This window comes from Rhineura floridana, chromosome 7 (assembly GCF_030035675.1).
Source record: "Rhineura floridana isolate rRhiFlo1 chromosome 7, rRhiFlo1.hap2, whole genome shotgun sequence".
Classification (NCBI taxonomy): domain Eukaryota; kingdom Metazoa; phylum Chordata; class Lepidosauria; order Squamata; family Rhineuridae; genus Rhineura; species Rhineura floridana.
This window is the reverse complement of record NC_084486.1, coordinates 26,789,933-26,811,165: the sequence shown is the minus strand read 5'-3', so window position 1 is coordinate 26,811,165 and position 21,233 is coordinate 26,789,933. Positions and strand designations below refer to the sequence as shown.

Here is a 21,233-nt window from a genome sequence, read left to right as displayed (position 1 = left end):
GATACTTTTCATTTTTTTGAAAAAATCCTGACCCGCGGGTCACACTTTTTGCTTGAGGCATATGATTTTCATCCACAAATCAGAGGAGCAGAAGACTTCCCCTGCCCCCCTCCCAAGTAATGCCTAAAGGTAATGATGGAAACATTACAATTACTTCACAAAAGTAATAAAATTACTCCTAGTTCTATTACAATCAAAATGTAAAGGAATTATCCACTTGTTCCTCAAAAAATTAATGAATTACAAGTAATTTGTTACTTGTAACAAATTACTCCCAAGTCCTGGGTGTGGGGTGTTTGTTTTTTGCTTTTGTCATGGTAACCACTACCATCTCCCTGCTCTCGCTGCTCCAGCTCTTGGCCCAGGCTGCTTTGGCAGGCCATGGCAGTTGCTGCTGCCGCCACTACCTTAATCTCCCAAGGGGTACTTGCCCGCTCCATCTCGTTGCATCCAGGAATAAAGCTGCTGTTTTTTTGGGGAGAAAGCTGGCTTGGCAGATTAGACAAGAAGCCCATTATGAAGTGGAGCAGTGGATTGCATATGGAAATAAAAGACTCCCGTCTCAGTGTCATTCTAGTTGGTGCAAATCCTGCAAGCTACTCCTGTACTGCACAAAACCAAAGTAGCTGTGATGTAGGAATCAGGAGCAAAACAATTCTGAAGCCAACCTCCCATCAGTTAAGAGGAGTTCCTTGATTTAATCAGCAAGCTAAATAATGACAAACGTAGAGGGCCTCCTAGTTCAGCTCCCTTTACCTGAGCATATTGATTGAGCGGAAGCTCTGCAATGCTGTGAATCCTGAAAAAGATGTGCAGCTTCCATGTTGTGCTGTGATCAATATTCCATGCTGCCAACAATGCTTTGGTATGTGTGGGAAATCATTAAAAGAACTTGAATTCCAACCCTGGGGAAGAATGTTGTTGTAACTGGTCAATGGAAGAATGTTGGGATGCCCGTTGCAGTGCTTCTTCATATGGATGGAAGGCATGAACATCATGGAGGGGATGCAACAGTAACAATCTCTCATCACTACATTCCAAAAGAACAGCTTGAACAGCAGACAATTCTTGCTGACATTGTGGTTTCAGTTGCAGGCATCCCTAATCTGATTTCAGCTAATACGATCAAAGAGGGAGCTGCAGTTATTGATGCTGTTATAAACAGAGTCCAGGACCTATTATTGCCAAACCAAAACTAGCTACATCACTCTAGTCCCTGGTGGGGGTGGCCACATGACCATCGCCATGCTTGGAAAAATGGCATAATTGCTGAAAGAAACTGTGGAGGCCTCAGCAGCTTGAACCACTAAAGGCTTAATGTTGGAATTCTAGTGGCAAGTAGCCACCCTGGGCTCTTACTGGGAGAAAGGGCACCCTGGGCTTCTACTGGGATGCCGCCCTGGACTCCTACTGGTTGGAAGGGCGGGGTATAAATCAAATAATAAATAAATAAAATAACAACATTAGAAATCTCTTCCCAAACAGCCTAAGAATAGTGCAATATTTATTTATTGGATGAAAGTTATTGGTGAGTCTCATTCCAGAATATTTTTTAACGCAATTATGTTCCAGGTAAGAGTGCCCAACTCAATACATGGTGATTCTGATCTGATTCTGAATAAGGTTGAAATAAGAAAGAATTATTTTTAGATCTATCAGTGGTTCCTACCTTGTCCCTTTCACTCTTGGTAACTGGCAGCAGTGCTCAGTGTTGGGTAGCCAGGTGAACAACACCACTCTGCCTGCACTGCCCTGCTGACTGCTACTGCTTGCTCAGATTGCTGCAATGCATTACATGTGGTATTGCCTTTGAAAATGGTCCAGAAACTTCAGTTAGTCCAGAAAAGGGTGACAAGATTGTTAACGATATCAACCATCTTGGGCCCTAAGATGAGCAGGGGAGGTCTTGTTGGTGGTCCTGCCACTGGAGGTTGCCCACTTGGGGTTGACCCATAAAACGGCTTTCTTGATGGCGGTTCTCCATTTGTGGAACGCCCACTCTAGTGACATGTGTCAGTCTCATTAATAACTTTTAAGAGAAATTTTTAAACATTACCCAGGCATTTGATGTCTGAAAGATGTGTCCCTGGCCACCATGAAATTATTAGTTTTGAGAGTAGGTGATTGTTTTAAGAAGTTTTAAACTGTTTTAAGGAGCTTATTTTAAACTGTTTTAAAACCTTATTTTAAAGGTTGCTTTTTATGGTTTTTAGATGTGCATACAGAGAAGTCCCTCAGGAGTCAACAGGCTTCTCACCCTTTGAACTCATGTTCACTAGAAAAGTGAGGGGACCTTTGGAACTATTAAAAAATTCATGGGAAGGAACCCTGGGAGAGTACAAAACATCTGTAGTAGATTTTGTATTGGAATTCTGCAATAAATTAACATCAGTGATGGAGGTGGTGGAAAAGAATTTGAGTCAAGCACAGCAGAAGCAACGTTACTGGTATGACAGAACAGCCAGGGAACGTGTGTATGATGTGGGAGATATGGTTATGGCGTTCATACCCAGGAAACATGACAAATTACAGGCTAACTGGGAAGGACCATATACCATCAGAGAAAGGCTTGACACAGTGACGTATGTAATTACCACAGAACAATTAAACAAAAACAAAGTGGTTCATGTAAATATGTTAAAGCCTTACCATACCAGGGATGCACAGGTGTTGCAAGTTACCTTATTCCCTGAGGGAAGTGGGCCTGAACTTCCAGATTTGGTACAGGAAAGCAAAGACAAAGGAGGGGTAGATCAAGTGGAATGGTCAGAGGAGGTGAAGGAGGAAGTAAAAGAAGAGATTCTGAGAGTTTTGAAAACCTATAGGAATCTCTTTAGCAACAAACCTGGCCGAACCAGTATAGTTATACATTCCATTGATACTGGAGATCATGCCCCAATCAGATCTGTTCCGTACCGTGTGAATGGGAAAGTTTTGAATGAGATCAAAAGGGAGGTGGAAGATATGCTGGAATTAGGAGTGATCAGGGAATCCATCAGTCCCTGGGCCTCAAGTATTGTCCTGGTTCCGGAAAAAGATGGAACAACAAGGTTTTGCATTGATTATTGGCTAATCAATAAAATTACTGTCCCAGATACGTATCCTATGCCTAGGGTAGACGCAATGTTAGAGTTATTGGGGGCAGCAACCATTATCTCTACGTTAGACCTCTGTAAAGGATTTTGGCAAATGGAACTAGACGAGCAATCCAGAGCCAAAACTGCCTTCAGTACACCAGATGGGTTATATGAGTTTGTGACCTTACCCATGGGACTAAGGAACTCACCAAGTTCATTTCAGAGGCTAATCAATACTGTGTTGCGAGGCATGTCAGATTTTGCAGTGGCCTATATCGATGACGTGGCCATTTTTAGCAAGTCGGTGCCTGAGCATGTCCAACACCTGACAACAGTATTGGAGGCCTTAAGAAAAGCAGGCCTCACAATAAAAGCTAAGAAATGCCAGTTTGGACTAAAGGAAGTAATCTATTTAGGACATAAGGTGGGGAGTGGGAAAATCACCCCCTTATGGAGCAAGGTGGAGGCAATACAAGCGTGGCCGATCCCCTTAACCAAAAAACAAGTAAGGGCATTTCTGGGTGTGGCTGGTTTTTATAGGAAGTTTGTGAGAAATTTTGGGGAAATAGCAACCTCCTTGCATGAATTGACCAAGAAGAAGTGTTCTGAGCGTGTGGTATGGACGGATGAATGTCAGAAGGCTTTTGATCTGCTGAAGCAAGCCTTGTGCCAAGGACCCATATTAATAGCACCAGACCATGAGCAACCATTCATTGTGGCTACAGATGCGTCAGACCTCGCGCTGGGAGTCGTCTTGCTGCAGGAGAGAGAAGGCACCAGACATCCAGTGGCATACCTGAGTCGCAAGCTGACGCCGAGGGAGAAAAACTATTCGTCGGTCCAGAAGGAGTGCCTAGCGGTCGTGTGGGGACTGAACAAGTTGCGCCCATACGTGTGGGGACGAAGATTCACAGTGACTACGGATCATCGGGCCTTGTTATGGTTGCAGACTATGAAAAACCATAACACTATGCTGCAGAGGTGGTCCTGGGCCCTACAGGACTATCAAGTGGACTTCCAGTTCATCAAAGGCAAGGACAATGTACTGGCCGATGGACTTTCCAGGCAAGTGGCTGGGACTGCAGTGACGTGACCAGACGGAGAGACAAAGAAAGACATTTTCCCCATAGAGACTTTTATTTGTTAACGCGACGTATAAATCCTGGAACAGGAATAATACTCTGCTGTTGTTTAAGGGGGGGGAAATGTGATGTTCCTATATTAATGTATATATGGTAAGTGTTGTTGTTTAGAAGATACATGGTAAGTGGAGTGAAAGAGGGGGAGTGAATGGGCAGTAGAATGCGAGATGATTGGCTGAGTGTTTAAAATGGCTGAACGTATAAAAGGAAGAGTGAGAGTGGAATCTGGGGGGGAGAAGAGAACTGAGTGGGTTGCTTGGTGGGGTTTAGAGAGTTGTTTGCCAGGAGGGAGGTGGAGTTCGGATTAGCACTGAGTAAAACCATATGCTTATGTGCCTTAAGAAGAAATCTTGTTAATCTTGTTAGCTTTGTTATCTTTAATAAATACTTAATTTGGTTTACCAAAGGCCTGAACCTTGGCTGGGGTTTCACAGACCAGAAGGGAGGGTAAGGTAATGACCAAGGCTGAAGGGGAACTGTAACAAATGGTGGCAGTGGTGAAGAGAATAACAATACCAGTATTCAGAGTCTCTGGGAATACTAGTATTGGGACGTTACTGGTGGCTGCCTAGCAGGGGGATCTGTTGAGATCTGTGCTAGAGCGGGGAGAGAAACCATATAAAAGGACAGTCCGGACTGGTGGAGTCCCTGGTGGTGCCTAGAGACAGGCAGTAACCACGAGCAGGTAGGAACCTGACAGGGAGAGCCAGGGAAGGGCGTCACATTAGACATTTTAATTGTATTGTTTTAGTAGTGATATGTTATTCTGTGCTCCTTTGGAGGAAAGGAAAGATGTAAATTTATTACATAAATAAATAATAAATGAATGAACTGGGAATTAGGAATAGGGAAGAAATTTGATTCAGTTCACATTTAAAGGTGGACCTACGTAATTCACACTTTCTGAAACAATATGAGAAAAAACAGCCATCCTTTGAAATTCACACTTCTCTGAATTTTGCTGTGCAATTCTCCAGCGAAGTAATGTGCTAAAACAAGTGCATACACTGGGGTAAAGTATGCATAAAAATGCATATATAAGTGAAAATAACATACAAAAGTGCATTATATTAGAGGACACTGTTTTGCAAAAATGTGTATATTGGGCAAAATTATCTACCAACATATGTAAATTAGGAGAAATTCTCTAATGGGTTTTTCATGAGGACTTTTTAAAATTGCAAACTAATGCAGAAATGTGGAGAACTGAACTTAAAAATGGGGGACAATGAGAAACCGTGAGAAATTGAAATTGGCATATTTTCACATCCCTGCTGGGGAAAGACACTAGTCTATCATCCACCAGGCTTCTCCTCCATTTCCATTTCTGCTAATGTTAAGATTCTAAACAGCCTGAGGCCAGGTTACTTGAAGAATTGTCTCCTCACACATGTACCTACCTTGACCTCAAAATCGTAGCCTTTCTGTAAATGCCTATACCAAATGAGGTTCAGTGAGTGGCTACTGGGGAGAGAGCCTTTTCAGTGGTGACACACTGGTGGTGGAATGCCCAGAGAGGCTCTCTCTGTGCAGAGAGGTGCCTATTTCACGGACTTTTGGGCACCAGGTGAATTCCTTCTTATTTTCCCAAGATTTTTTTAAAATCTTTTTTTAGATTTTTAAACTAATGTGTTTTTTATACTTTCTGAAGTTTTAAAGATCAGTTTAAATGTTTTTTATGCTGTTGTGATTGCGGCCTATTGCCGAAATAAAACACAGACACCATTGCTTGGGTAAATGATGGGCCACTTTATTTAAACAGAATCAATTGAATAATGAACCTGCAGAAGGGAGATTAAGGGCGGGGCGTTCTGGAGATCCAGGCAAAGCCTGTTAGCAGCTATCGGGCGATCATGCCCTGCCTGAGCCTGGGGCTGCCCTGTGCCAGCCCCCCAGCTCCAGCCACACCCTGAAGATGTGTAGGGGGTCCAACCCGCATCACCGCCCCTCGGAGCCCTGAAACTCTGAGCGGATGAGGCACGTTGGCCCCAAAGGCGGCCCGTACCCTGTCCCCGGGCCGTGTAGCCCTGAGCTGCAGGCCTCCGGACCGCCTGTCACCCCCAAAGGTGCCTAAAGGTGTCACCTAGCTGCCCTTTCCCTTTAACCTTTCCCCGCACTTCTTCGCTTGCATCCCAAAGTGACCGTTAACAATACAAACTAAACAGCCCAATCAGCCTATTGACCCCAGGGGCACCCGTGCTAACCCTTGACCCCTCCCCCCAACCACAGTGTGGAGTAGGCAAAAGAAACCTGCCAGCAAAGCGAGGCAGGCAGGCCAAAAATTCCTAGTCGGCCCCGTAGCGACCAAATGGATCACACTGCAGCAGAGGGAGGGTCGGGCGGGTGCCGCCGAAATTTGAACTGGATGGCGGGAAGCAGGCGGGGCGGCCTTAAATAGCCTTCAGCCGCCCCGCCTCCCTGCCGCGTCACACGACGGCGCGCCAGCGCGCCGTGTGTGCACGCATCCCATCCAAGATGGCGGCCGGGACATCGACAGCGGCCGCAAGCTCGTCCCTCTGCCCGGTAGGTCCCAGGCACGGAACGGGATTGCGGCCTATTGCCGAAATAAAACACAGACACCATTGCTTGGGTAAATGATGGGCCACTTTATTTAAACAGAATCAATTGAATAATGAACCTGCAGAAGGGAGATTAAGGGCGGGGCGTTCTGGAGATCCAGGCAAAGCCTGTTAGCAGCTATCGGGCGATCATGCCCTGCCTGAGCCTGGGGCTGCCCTGTGCCAGCCCCCCAGCTCCAGCCACACCCTGAAGATGTGTAGGGGGTCCAACCCGCATCACCGCCCCTCGGAGCCCTGAAACTCTGAGCGGATGAGGCACGTTGGCCCCAAAGGCGGCCCGTACCCTGTCCCCGGGCCGTGTAGCCCTGAGCTGCAGGCCTCCGGACCGCCTGTCACCCCCAAAGGTGCCTAAAGGTGTCACCTAGCTGCCCTTTCCCTTTAACCTTTCCCCGCACTTCTTCGCCACAGAAGGGGGACAAGCCTCTGCTTAGTCCCCCTTTACCCCACACCCGATAAGAATCTGGTGTAAACCCTTCTGCAGGTCCCTTAGAAAGATGTCGTTGCCCTTGTCCGTCAAATGGACGCCGTCAGGCCGAAACAGCTCAAGCTTGTTGTGGCCCACCTCTGGGTGGTGGATGACAGAACCTCCTAAGTCCCTAAGGGCCCTCTGAATTTGCCTGTTCACCTTTTTCCGTGCCCTGTCCATCCCTCGTGGGTCACCGGCACAATTCCACCTCCTGCGCGGCAGGATGTCTGACCACACTAAGTGCACCCCCGGCCAGCGACGTGCAATGGCCCGGAGGTCACCGCATGCCTGTTCAATTAGGGCCTTGCCCTTTAACAGACCCAAGTCGTTGCCCCCGAGGTGGATCACCAGCACCTGGGGCGCTGCCACTTCCACAGCCGGTTGAAACAAGGCTGGCAGGAGCCCATCCCAACGCATCCCCCGACGTCCCAGCCACCGCACTGCGGCCCATTGACTGAGCCCCAGCTGCGTGCCGAAGCGAGACTTCGCCGCCCTGCGGCCTGCCCAGAACATCATACTGTGGCCACATAGGAGGATGCGTGGCTGCTCCGATCTTGTCCAGCGATCTGTTGAAACAACAACGACATTGGGTAACAATGGGGGGGGGCCCTGGGGGGGGGCAAAGTCTAGCCGCTGGCGCCGTGTGTGTCAGCAAGTGGTCTAACGTAGGCCTTGTACGCGTCCGAGGACCACCCGCCCACGGCCTGAAGCCTGTCTTTAGTAAAGCCCAATAGGGCCGCCGTGGAGGCCGCGCCTATCCGGAAGGAGTGTGTCCCGAACTTACTGGGGTCCACGCCTAAGTTCCCCAGTGCGGCCTTCGCCACGGACCAGAACTGGTATCTGGTAAGGGGCTGGGAGTTCCTATGTATGAATAGGTACCCTGACTGCGACCCCCTCGCTGCCACAAAACCGCGCAGGGCTGTTACTGGGCAGAGTTCTTGCTGCCGGCATGGGGCCAATACCACCAGGCGCCCCTTACCATGCTGGTCCGTTTTAGACCGCCTGAGCCGCAGGATGGCCCGCTCTGCCCTCCAGCTGAGGTCGGAGACTAGCAGGGCTCGGAGGGAGTTATCCCTCTTGGAAGCTGCCACCACCTCCCCAATTCGGAAGGCCCCAAAAAACAGAGTGAGGGCCGTAGCATGATATAGCAGGGCCTCGAAAGGGGAAGAACACAAGTGCTTCCACTGTCCCTGCAGGCCAAACAATAGCTCTGGGGAAAAGGGGAGGCGGGCATCCGGGGGGCAAGGGCGCTCGCGGGACCAACCCTCCAGCATCCGGCGCACCCTAAAGTCACCCGTGTAGTCCTGAAAGCCCCGTGCCTTCGCTAGGAAAGCGAGGCCTGAGAGCTTACCTTTGATGGTCCTGACTGAAAGGCCTCTCCGTTTCCCCTCCACGCAGAACTCCATAAGCTGCTCGACCGGGATGGGCCACTCCTGGACGTAACCCCTGGACTCTCTGAAGTTAGATAGATCCCTACCTGCCCCCTGGTAGCTGGCCAAAGTGCTGGGCGCCACAGAAAGGCTTATGGCCCTTTCTGATTCAATCCTCCAATCTCCCATAGCGCTGGGGGGAACGCCTCCGGCAGAGCCCTTGCCCACGGTGCCAGCTGGCGAAACTTCTCCATCTGGTTCCGTGATAGAGCATCAGCAATACTATTGTCAATACCCGGAACGTGGCGCGCCAGGAACTGAATATTATAGCGAAGACATTGGAGCACGAATGCTCGCACCAGAAGCATAACGTTGGGGTTTCTAGAGGACAGGGTGTTAATAACGTGCACTGTGGGGAGGTTGTCGCACCAAAAGTGGACTGAGGAATTACACAGCTTGTCGGGCCAGAGGTGTACGGCCACGACAATGGGGAAGAACTCTAAGAACGTCAGGTCTCTGGTCAGGCCGGCCAGTGTCCAGCCCTGTGGCCAGCTGCCGTGGCACCATGAGTCATGCAGAATGACCCCAAAACCGAAGGCACCCGAGGCATCGGAGTGCACCTGTAGCTCTGCCTCCAACAGGCGATCCCTTCTCCATAGGGAGACCCCATTAAAGTTCTGCAAGAAGGTGGACCACACTGTCAGGTCAGCCCTAAGAGCGGCTGTCACCCGTGTGCGGTGGTAGGATCGTGATAGGCCAGCCATGGCGTCATATACGCGCCGCAGGAAGGCGCGGCCGGGCGCTACAACCCTGCAGGCAAAGTTCAGCTGGCCTGCCAGCCGTTGGAGAGTGGCTAATGTCACCTTATTAGAACTGACCACCTCTGAGATCTTCTCCCTGAGGGCCCCCAACTTGTCCTGAGGAAGCCTGCAGCATTGGGCCACCGTATCTATCTCGATGCCCAGAAACGTGATAGCAGTGGATGGGCCCTCAGTTTTTTCGGCCGCGAGGGGGACGCCCAGCTCCCCAGCCAGCCCCGCGAAATGTGCCATGAACGCCCTGCAGGTGCCTGAGTCCGCAGGGCCCGCAAACAGGTAGTCATCTAAATAGTGTACCACTGATTGCAAGCCTGCGCGCCTCTTGACCGCCCACTCCAAGAAGGAGCTGAAGCGTTCGAAAACAGAGCATGATATAGAGCAGCCCATAGGCAATGCCCTGTCCACGTAATATTCACCATCAAAAGCCAAGCCCAACAGCTCGAAGTCCTGTGGGTGGACCGGGAGGAGGCGGAAAGCAGACTTGATGTCACACTTTCCCATAAGGGCCCCAACCCCGCAGTCCCTGACCATTCGCACAGCACAGTCGAATGATGTGTAGCGGACTGAGCACAGCTCCGCTGGGATAAAGTCATTGACTGACTCACCCTGTGGAAAGGACAGGTGGTGTATCAGGCGAAATTCACCTGGTGCCCTCTTGGGGACGAGGCCCAACGGGGAAACTCTGAGTGAGGGGATGGGTGGTGCAGCAAAGGGGCCCAAAACCCGGCCGGCTACTACTTCCTTCCTAATTTTTTCTCTCAGAACTGATTCCATGCCTTCCACTGACTTAAGGTTGCAGGACATGAAAGGTCGCCTGGGACCTAAATAGGGGATCCGAAAACCCACTGTGAAGCCTTCTAATAAAAACTGGGCATCTAGGACTAGGGGGTAAAGGTGGAGTAAGTGTCGGAGCTCGGCAATTTTAATTGGGCTGGGGCCCCTTTCCCTGAGCTGCGCCTGCAGCCCCTGTCCTCCTTGCGCCAGCCGAATCCCTGTTTCCACCCCTGAAGGGGCGGCCCCTGGGGCAGCTAGTGCAGGCGTGAGGGCCCCCACATATGGCACATTCATGTCTGAACCTGCACGGGCTCCGACCGCAAAGGCCACGCGAGCTGAACTCCCAGCAAAGCAGGCGGGGTTGAACCCCCTGCCCCGCAGGCCCGCGGGAAGCAGTTGCTGATGCCTGGCGCGCCAAGAGATGGCCGCTGTCCGCCCTATCGCCTGCCATGGGTCTAGAATGCGCCATAAATTGCAGCCACAGGTCAGCCTCCTTCTTGTCCCAGGGGAGGGATGTATCAAAAGCCGCCCTCATACGGAACGCCTGGTCGTAGTCCAGCCATGCCGTCCCTTGAAACTCCGAATAGCCCCGGTATATGATATCGAGGTATTTGATCAGTACCGAGGCCCTGTGAGGCTGCCTCTGTATTACCACCCCCATGTAGGTAAGGAATGCAGGCAGCCAGTTAGCCCAAGAGCGCTCTACCCGTCGGCGCTTGGGCCTATCGGGCTCTGCATGTTCTCCTTTATCCTTATCCTTCCCAACCGGCTCCCTGTACAGGAGCGAGAATAGGTCTACATACTCTCCCCTCCATATTCTGTCCTTCGTAGCAGGCAGAAGATGAAAACCCAGTGGGGCAGACGTTTCCCCAAAAGGTATGGCCCCCTCTCTGACTGATCCCAGGGGGTCGGATATCTCTGCAGGGGGGTTGGCAGACAGGGCGGGCTGATGTCCTCCTTCCGTCGCCGTCCCAGCGGCGAGGTGCCAGACCTGCTCGCAGGCCTCCCTTAGGGGATGCTGCTGCTGTGGCGTAACCTCCCCCCCGCCGGCGGGGGTCCCTGCCTGCCCATATCCCTCGGTTACCGCTGGTGGGGAAAAGGGCCAGTAGGGGTACCCCCAGGGGGCCCAGCTCCACTGCTGCTGTCCTTGTTGTTGTGGCATGATAGAGGACTCACCCTGTGTGCTTTCCGCCGAAGGTCCTTGTGCGGGCTGCATTGTTGGGGCTGCTTGCAGGGTGGGAGTTGCGCCTGGCTCTATGCTGGGCGTCCTCGCCTCAGCCCTGAGCCCGGCCTCCAGCACATCCAGTCGCGCTAAGATGGAAGCAACAGCCCCTGCATCAGCACTGTTCACTGGCCGCTGTGTTTTCCCCCGAGACCGTTTGGGTGGTGGGTCTTTCTTCTTCCCTGTCACAGGTTGGTCCCGGGGTGCATTAGGGTGGCTTGAGCCATGTTCTAGGGCTTCCAACCTGGCTAATATGGCCGCCCATGGTGGCCCCTCCCCACTCCTTGCCCCCTCCGCCGCTGGGGGTGGGCATCTCCCCCCTGCTCTGGGGGCCTTTCCCTTCCCTTTTGGCCCCCCTTGTCCTTTCTTAGGCATACTAGAGGGAGATAGGGGGCCCCGCTTGCAAAACGACGTGATTACAAAGCGTTGTGAAGGAGCCCGCCTGCTTAATCAATACCCCCACCCGGCACCCAATTATCCTGGAGGGTAGCCTAATTGCCCTGCACGTGGCAAGGATTGATGGTTGGGTCGTGCCCCACCTACCCCCGCGCTAATTAAAATTAACAATTAAATTTAAAAGTTGCCGGCCAAAGGCCGCCTAGCCTGTGGTCCTCGCCGTGCTGGATCCGATCCTGCGCTGCCGCCTCGTCGTGACTGCCCCAGGATCCTCGCCGCCTAGGCCTTGTTGCCCGCCGCCACTGCCTCCCTGTCTCTCAATGAGGTTGGGGGGGGGGCTCGCTGCCGCCCAGCCACCCTGGCCACAGGAAGCCTCCGGAGGCCCACGTGCGCCGGCAGAGAAGCCGCCGCCGAAGCTGCTGCTGCCGAAATTGCCGCTGAAGGAAGCCGCGCCTTGCCGAAGCTGCTGCTGCCGCGATCGCTGCCAAAGGAACCCCGCCGAAGCTGCCGCCAAAAGGAGCCCGGCCGAAGCTGCCGCTGAAGGAAACCGCGCCGAGCCGAAGCTGCTGCTGCTGCGGCTGCCCCGATTGCCGCCGAAATTTGAACTGGATGGCGGGAAGCAGGCGGGGCGGCCTTAAATAGCCTTCAGCCGCCCCGCCTCCCTGCCGCGTCACACGACGGCGCGCCAGCGCGCCGTGTGTGCACGCATCCCATCCAAGATGGCGGCCGGGACATCGACAGCGGCCGCAAGCTCGTCCCTCTGCCCGGTAGGTCCCAGGCACGGAACGGGAATCTTGCCGTATTGAGGGTTTTGCTGTACTGATGCTATCCTTTGTTGCTGAGTTTTTATGCTATATTTTATGTTTTAATGCATGGTTTTGATTTGTATTTTAATATTTCATTGCTTTTAAAGCAGCCCAGAGAGCTTTGCTATTGGGTAACATATAAATGCTGTTATTATTCTTGCTATTATTAGTGACTATATTAATAAAGAGTCTACAGAGGGAGCACAGTGGTTGATCATGCAAGAGCAATAGATAAAGTGAGATACATAATATATCACAGAAATGCTAGCATTAGCCCATTCAAGTTGTGTACATCATCTGTAATCTGCAAGTGCTGTGTAAAATGAAGCCAGCATGAGACAACAGTAGCGTTTATACTGACTTGAATATCTGGTTTCAAATGACTCTCCTGTTCGTATTTCTATTGCTGTATAAGATTGTTACCAGTTCCATTCTCCTTTTGATATCCAACTGAAAAATCCCAAATAGCAATGAAAATAGCTTGTAACCTTTTTACTGCTCTACAATAAATCAGGAATTATATTTTAAAAGAAAAGGGAGTAATTATTTTATTTTATTTTTATTTATTTATTGCACTTTTAAACCGCCCTTTAGCAACAGGCTCTCAGGGCGGTGTACAACAGAATAAAACCACATTTAAAAACCAGCGAATGTGGATTACAACATATAGGTATAAAAACACATTAAAAACAGATTAAGACAAAATTAATAGAGATTACAATTAATTAACTATAGAATTAGAATTAAAACTAAAATTAAAATTAAAATGCCTGGGCAAAGAGGTAGGTCTTTACCTGGCGCCGAAAAGATATCAAAGAAGGTGCCAGGCGTATCTCGTCAGGGAGGGCATTCCATAATTCGGAGGCAACCACTGAGAAGGCCCAAGATCTTGTTATTGCTCTCCGGGCCTCCTTGTGAGTTGGGACCCGGAGAAGGGCCTTCGATGTCGAGCGCAGCGAACGGGTAGATTCATAGTGGGAGAGGCGTTCCATCAGGTATTGCGGTCCGGTGCTGTTAAGGGCTTTATAGGTAAGAACCAACACTTTGAATCTGGCCCGGAAACGTATTGGTAGCCAGTGCAGTTGGGCCAGGACAGGTGTTATATGATCAGATCTTTTAGTCCGAGTAAGAACTCTGGCCGCAGCATTCTGCACCAGCTGAAGTTTCCGAACCGTCTTCAAAGGTAACCCTACGTAGAGTGCATTACAGTAGTCCAATCTAGAGGTTACCGGAGCATGGATAACTGAGGCAAGGTTCTTCCTGTCCAGATAGGGTCGTAGTTGGGCTACCAGCCGAAGCTGGTAGAACGCATTCCGTGCCACTGAGGCTACCTGAGCCTCCAGAGACAGGAGCGGATCTAATAAGACCCCCAAACTATATAATATAAGTGTGTTTTTGAATGACAGCCCACCTGATGCTTTTCTGTTGCTTCTTGATATTTACTACTTTCCTCAGCATCTACTTGACATGGTCAGAAAGCACCGTCATGCTAGGAATTGCACTGCTTAGTTTTAGTATCATAAACATTTAAAGATATGCAGATGATCCAGCAAAAGTTGGTAAAATAGGTATTAGCATAATGAATAGAACAGAACAGAAATATTTATTAGAATAATGGCCATGTTAGCATGGTATGCAAAACCATAGTTTAGTATTACATGCATGAACAGAAATGAGCCACAGTGAGTCTTGGGGTCATCCCATATCCCATTTCCATCTCCCACACAGCCAGGATCAGTAGTTCAGAAGTTTTACTTCTGCTTTTAGTTAACCACAGTTTATAATGTCATCCAGACCCAGAACTGTGGTTGGTTTAAACATGGTGGTTTGAAGTTGGGTTTTTAAAAAACTAACTATAGTTAATGTAAACAATAGCTGACATAATAACATAAGGAGATCCCTGCTGCTTCAGACCAAAGGCCTATTTAGTCTAGCATCCAGTTTTCATAGTGGTCAGTCAGATTATGGGAAGGCCACAAGCAAGACCTTGAGTGCAACAGCTTCTCCCCACTTGTGATTCCGAGCAACAGGTATGCAGAGGCATACTGTCTCTGGCTAGTAACCACTGATAGCCTTATCCTCCATTAACTTAAAGCCTTCCAATTTGGAGCTGGAGGGGCATTCCTACCTTGCCTCACCTGGAAAGTCTCATGGAGCTGATTGGCAAAAGAGCCCCAAAGTCACCACTGCCATTGTTCCAGGTCCTCAGGAGGACATAGCAGGGTTTGGTTGTTATAACTTGGCAGGTTGAACAGTGAGATGGAGGAGTAAAGACAGGCACCTGCCCTAATGACCTCAGCCCCAAAAGAGGAGCATCTATACATATCCCAAGGTTCCTTGGGTTAACACATCTCTTCCTCAGAATGCATTTGTAATACTCTTCAAGTAATGTTACGTCCTTCTTATGTAAAAGGAAACAAACATTGCAGTGCAGGTCTATTCAGTGCTTTAGCTACAGCATGGCAGGCAAAGGTTTATCTTCCAAGAGTTTAAAGAAGCCCTCTGACCAGGCAGGGCCAGAACTATTTGTGAGTCTGTGTATTTGAAGTTGGGTGGTCGGGACAGATTAGGGATTCTGTTGGTGTACTGCCCACCCCGCTGCTCAACAGTCTCCCTTCCTGAGCTAGCCGGGGTGTTCTCGGGGCTGATGTTGGAGTCCCCTCGGCTTGTGGTGCTGGGGGACTTCAACATCCATGCCGAGGCCGCCCTGTCGGGAGTGGCTCAGGACTTCATGGCCTCCATGACAACCATGGGTCTGTCCCAAGTAGTATCTGGCCCCACTCATGTTGCTGGCCACACCCTGGACCTTGTTTTCTGTGTGGAGGGGGATGATGGTGATCTTGGTGTGGAGGAACTTTCTGTAGTTCCTTTGTCATGGACAGATCACTACCTGGTTGGGTTTAGACTCACTGGGACTCGGAACCTCTGCAGGGGTGGGGGACCGATTAGGATGGTCTGCCCCAGGAGGCTGATGGATCCGGATGGTTTCCTGATGGTTCTTGGGGTTTTTCCTGCCACCTCGGCAGGCGATTCTGTCGAAGCTCTGGTTGACCTCTGGAATGGGGAAATGGCCAGGGTGGTGGACATGATCGCTCCTGAGCGTCCCCTCTCACGAAGTGGAGCCAAACCAGCCCCTTGGTTTACCAAGGAGCTGGCGGTGATGAAACGAATGAGACGGAGACTAGAGCGACATTGGCGGAAGACTCGGAGCGAGTCTGACCAAACACGGGCTAGAGCCTCCTTGAAGACCTACTCCGTGGCAGTGCGGGCAGCAAATAAATCATTCTTTTCTGCCACCATTGCATCTGCAGGGAGCTGTCCAGTGGAGCTGTTTCGAGTGGTCAGGGGTCTTTTACATTCTGGCCCCCGAGAGGGTAATATAGATCACTCAACAGCCCGCTGTCAAGAGTTTGCACAGCACTTTGCAGATAAAGTCGCTCAGATTCGTTCCGACTTAGACGCTTTAATTGATACAGTCTCAAGGGATGTAACTTTGGCTCCTGTCTGTCCAATAATGATGGATTCTTTTCAATTTGTACAGCCCGAGGATGTGGACAAGATCCTTGGAGAGGTGAGAGCCACCACATGTCTGCTAGACCCTTGGCCTTCCTGGCTTATAAAAAGTGCCAGAGATGGACTGGCTGAGTGGGTGGGGGAAGTGGTTAATGCCTCCTTACACCAAGGCAGAGTTCCAGGTTGCCTAAAGGAGGCAGTTGTAAGGCCTTTGTTAAAAAAGCCCTCCCTGGACCCCTCCATAATGGATAATTACCAGCCAGTGTCCAATATTCCATTTTTGGGTAAGGTAATAGAGCATGTGGTGGCCTCCCAGCTCCGGGGATTCTTGGATGAAACAGATTATCTGGATCCATTTCAATCTGGTTTCAGGCCTGGTTATGGGACGGAGACAGCTTTGGTCACCTTGGTGGATGACCTACGCAGAGAACTGGACAGGGGGAGTGTATCCCTGTTGGTTCTGCTGGACCTCTCAGCGGCTTTTGATACCATCGACCATGGTATTCTTCTGGGCCGCCTTGCTGGGATGGGACTTAGGGGCACTGTTTTGCAGTGGCTCCATTCCTTCCTGGAGGGACGAACCCAGAAAGTGGTGCTGGGGGATTCCTGTTTGACCCCTTGGCCATTGACCTGTGGGGTCCCTCAGGGCTCAGTTTTATCCCCTATGCTATTTAACATCTACATGAAACCACTGGGAGAGGTTGTCCGGGGGTTTGGGGTTCGGTGCCATCAGTATGCTGATGACACCCAACTCTATGTCTCCTTTCCACCTAATTCCAAGGAAGCTGTCTTGGTTTTAAACCAGTGTCTGGCGTCAGTGGTGGACTGGATGAGGGTGAACAAATTGAAGCTTAATCCAGACAAGACAGAGGTGCTCCTGGTCAGTCATAAGGCGAATCAGGGAATACGGATACAGCCTGTGCTGGATGGGGTTACACTCCCCCTGAAGACGCAGGTTCGCAGTTTGGGTGTGCTCCTGGACTCAGCGTTAAATTTGGAGTCCCAGGTTTCTGCAGTGGCCAGGAGTGCTTTTGCACAATTAAGATTAGTGCGCCAACTGTGCTCGTTCCTTGAGCTGTCTGATCTGGCCACGGTGACACATGCCTTAGTTACATCCCGTTTAGATTACTGTAACATGCTCTACGTGGGGCTGCCTTTGAAGACTGTTCGGAAACTTCAGTTGGTACAACATGCTGCAGCCAGAATGCTAACGGGGGCTGGTTACAGGGACCGTACTACCCCCCTGTTAAAAAAGCTCCACTGGTTGCCAGTCTGTTTCCGGACACAATTCAAAGTGCTGGTGTTGACCTATAAAGCCCTATACAGCTTAGGTCCAGGCTATTTATCAGACCATATCTCCCTGTATGAGCCTGCCCGGGCCCTGAGATCCTCAGGAGAGGCCCTTCTCTCAATACCCACATCTTCTCAAGTACGACTAGTGGGGATGTGTGAGAGGGCCTTCTCGGTGGCTGCCCCTAGGCTTTGGAATTCCCTTCCTAGGGAGGTAAGAATGACCCCTGCTTTGCAGTCCTTCCGCCGACAAGCAAAGACCTTCCTATTCCAACAAGCCTTTGGAATTGAAGGCTGATAGGGCGTGAAGGGTGCTGCATTGCTAATGTCTATTATATCATTTTTAAACTAGTTTGAACTTTTTTAGCTATATGTGTGTATGGTTTTAATATTGGAAATAGTTTAATCTTATTTTAATGTAGACTTTGTATGTTTTTAATTATATGTATTTTTTATCTGGAAGCCGCCATGAGTTCCAGTTTTGGAAAAATGGCGGGGTATAAATAAAGATAATAATAATAATAATAATAATAATAATAATAATAATAATAATAATAATAATATTTTGCTTAGGTTGCCAACTTCTTTCAATTTCACTTTCTTAGGGCTTTCACAAATGTGCATGATTGAAAGAAGCTGGATGACTCCTATGGCTGTTAAGGAAGTAGGGCTAGGAGCTGTGGATGACCATGCTTCAGAATTTACCTCTTCCCTACTTTCCCCCTGCCCTCCTAAAGCTTCTTGTGTGATACTCCTCTGCCTCACATGACTGCTGCTGCCCTAACACAAAAATTGAGTTCAAATCCTAGCAATGGAGCAAGGAAATGGAAGGTATTTTCCAAACTACCAGCACCAGAACTCCAGCAGGGGAGTGTCTGTTTTGTTAACAGTGCAACACTAAGCATATTGACTCCAAAGTAAGTCCCACTGAGTTCAGTGAGAGTTGCTTTCTACTAAGGGTTTTTGGGATTACACCTAAAATAGAATTGAGAGAGGTTTTGCTCCCCATAACACATGTACTCATTTGTTTATGCCGACTGACACCTCTGATCAAACAGGGTGGCAGGTTTTGGCAACACAACATTTTATGAGAGGGTGAGCAGAGATTAGGGTTGCCAGGTTCATGGCCTGAGACTGATCCTGTATCTTTAGGAGAAGAGAAAGTCAGCCAAGTGCAGGTGTTCTTGCTACACTGTAATGGGAAAAACCTCAAGGTGGAATTCTCCCTTCCCCCTGCACAACTTTTAAAGATACAGAAGACCTCTTTGTTGCCAGGCCCGGCCTCCGAGAGGTCTTCTGTATCTTTAAAAGTTGTGCAGGGGAAAGGGAGAATTCCACCTTGTGGTTTTTCCCATTACAGAGTTGCAAGAACACCTGCACTCGGCTGACTTTCTTTTCTCCAAAAGATGCAGGATCATTCTCAGATCATGGACCTGGCAACCCTAGCAGAGATGCCTCTTTCCAAACTTCTTCCACTCTTTGAAGTTGACCTCTTTCATCTATCTCCAGCCTACTTTTTTCCAAAGACACAGATCTTTTCACAGAACCCTACAGTCTAATGTTTGAATGCTCACTCCTGCACTCAAATTGACACTGCCCATTCTGCTTATTATAGAGCAAGTATAATATAGTTATTAGACCTCATTTCTATTTGAGTGGAGTGCTATCATAAAAATCATCACCCTGACTCTTATAGTGAAATAATTCCTCCTAAAGAACTGGCAGTAAAATAAAGTACAATTCTTGCGTATGGTTGGTTAGGGACCACTGAAAATATAATGCGTTTTGGGTCAATTTAACAGAATATAGAATGCAAAATGTGTAATTAGAAAATGATTTAAAAGAGAATAAAACCTTTTCCTATCTTTCTCAAGTTTTTGTTCTGATTCATCCATAGAGCAGAAACAATTATGCTAGCAGTTGTTGATATATTCCTGTGAGTTTAGCAATGTTTGACCTTTTCTCACAAATGAATCCTAAGGCAATTTGCTGTCATGTTAAAGCACATTTCACTAGCCATACGACTGAAAATAATGTTTTTGCTGAGCAAATAAATGGCTCAGCATGGAATTGCATAGGATAAGTAAAACCGATATTTTAGGGTGAGATCCAGATAGCATCCTTTCAAAGGAATTAAGTCATAGGGAAGAAAATGCTTCAGTAGTTTCTGCCTGAGTATTTAGTGTGCAGGTGAGGCAAATTAAATACATTTTCACCCTTGTCCTTCCACTTGTTACTAAACTATTTCAACAGAAAAGGCAAACAGTGAGTAGACTAGAAATTATATTCCTATCACAATTTTGTAGGGACAATTAATTTTTAAATAAATTTACAATATGATATGCAAATAGGTCATTAAACACCTTTGGGAGGCAAACAGCAAGCCTAGTTTCAATAAGCACATGGTCTCAAACATTTGCCTAGCAGTGAGTGCAAGGTGCTGGAAGGAAGTGTGCCTTGAGCCAGGGCTCCCAGGAGCCAGGTGAGCGGCCACTTTTAGCACCACCAGAAAAGAGGTCAAAAGAGGGTGATGGTTTGCATAAAATTTACATATGCTAATTTATTATATACAGATACTATACATGTCATACATCCAGATTCAGGTTCTCTTGGATGAAACAGATTTTCTGGGTTCCTTTGAGCTGCTGTTTCAGCCCTGTGAGATGACCTACATGGAAGAGAACTAGGGGGAGTGTGACCCTCTCGGATTCTCTTGGACCTCTCAGCAGCGTTTGATATCATTAACCATGGTATCATTTTTATTTTATTTATTATTACATTTATAGCCCCCATCCTTCCTCCATGGACTCAAGGTGGCATAAATGCTTCCTCTCCTCTCCATTTTATCTTCACAATAACCCTGTGAGGTAGTTGAGGCTCAGAGATAGTGAGTGGCCCAAGGTCACCCAGCGAGCTTAATGGCTGAATGGGGATTTGAACTCTGGTCTTCCAGGTCCTAGTGCAACACTCTAACCACTACACCACACTAGCTCTCTAGGATGCCTGTCTGAGTTGAGAGTAGAGGATACTGCTTTGTAGTAGTTCCACTCCTGCTTGGATGGTTGGTCTTAGAAGGTGATGCTAGAAGATTTGTGTTTGACTTCATGGAATTTATGTTATGGGTTCAGCAGAGGTCAATAAACCCCATGCTATTTAATATACATTCAGCCACTGAGTGGGGTCATCTGGAATTTTGGAGGGTGTTATAAATATATAGGCAACACACAACTTTATTTCTCCTTTTCATCTTCATCAGGTATGGTAGTGGATGTGCTGGACAGGTGCCTGACTATGGTAATGGACTGGATGAGAGTCAATAAACTGAAGTTTAATCAAAACAAATTAGAGATGCTATTTGTGGATGGTCCTAACAAGTGGCGTTCAACTGTTTATGGAGGGGATTGATCAGGTTCAGAGTGTAGGAATAGTCATGAACTACAAGTCCCATCACCCCTGGATACTGGCAACGCTTGCTGGGGCTGATGGGAGTTGTAGTTCAGCAACATCTGGAGAGCCAAAGGTTCCCCATACCTGCAGGACAACTAGGATTACTTGATATGTCTGGATACTATATAAAGACTAATCCAATGTTTAGATTTATTGGGCTGCTATTTACAAGAGGACACACTGATGGGTTACTAGGATGGATAAATATAAAGAGAGCTTCTTCACACATTATGTTTTTATATGCATACTTAGGATTTTTTTAAATGCCCATCTAAATATGTAAAGAATGAACATGACAAATACATGTTACCTTATTAGAACTGTGCTCTGTGT

The 21,233-nt window shown here is 48.7% G+C and overlaps 1 protein-coding gene and 1 pseudogene across 1 annotated transcript; one reads left to right on the top strand and one right to left on the bottom strand.

The window, feature by feature from the left end:
- The first annotated feature begins 314 nt into the window (after nucleotides 1–314).
- Nucleotides 315–1,199, top strand: LOC133388626 (bifunctional methylenetetrahydrofolate dehydrogenase/cyclohydrolase, mitochondrial-like; annotated as a pseudogene).
- A 4,754-nt stretch (nucleotides 1,200–5,953) lies between these two features.
- Nucleotides 5,954–12,415, bottom strand: LOC133388772 (uncharacterized). Its single transcript, XM_061635076.1, has 2 exons — nucleotides 11,403–12,415; nucleotides 5,954–7,830 (listed from the first exon to the last, which is right to left on the bottom strand). Exons 1-2 carry the CDS (start codon nucleotides 11,821–11,823, stop codon nucleotides 7,226–7,228), a joined length of 1,026 nt encoding a protein of 341 aa, XP_061491060.1. The 5' UTR covers nucleotides 11,824–12,415; the 3' UTR covers nucleotides 5,954–7,225.
- Nucleotides 12,416–21,233: the final 8,818 nt, after the last annotated feature.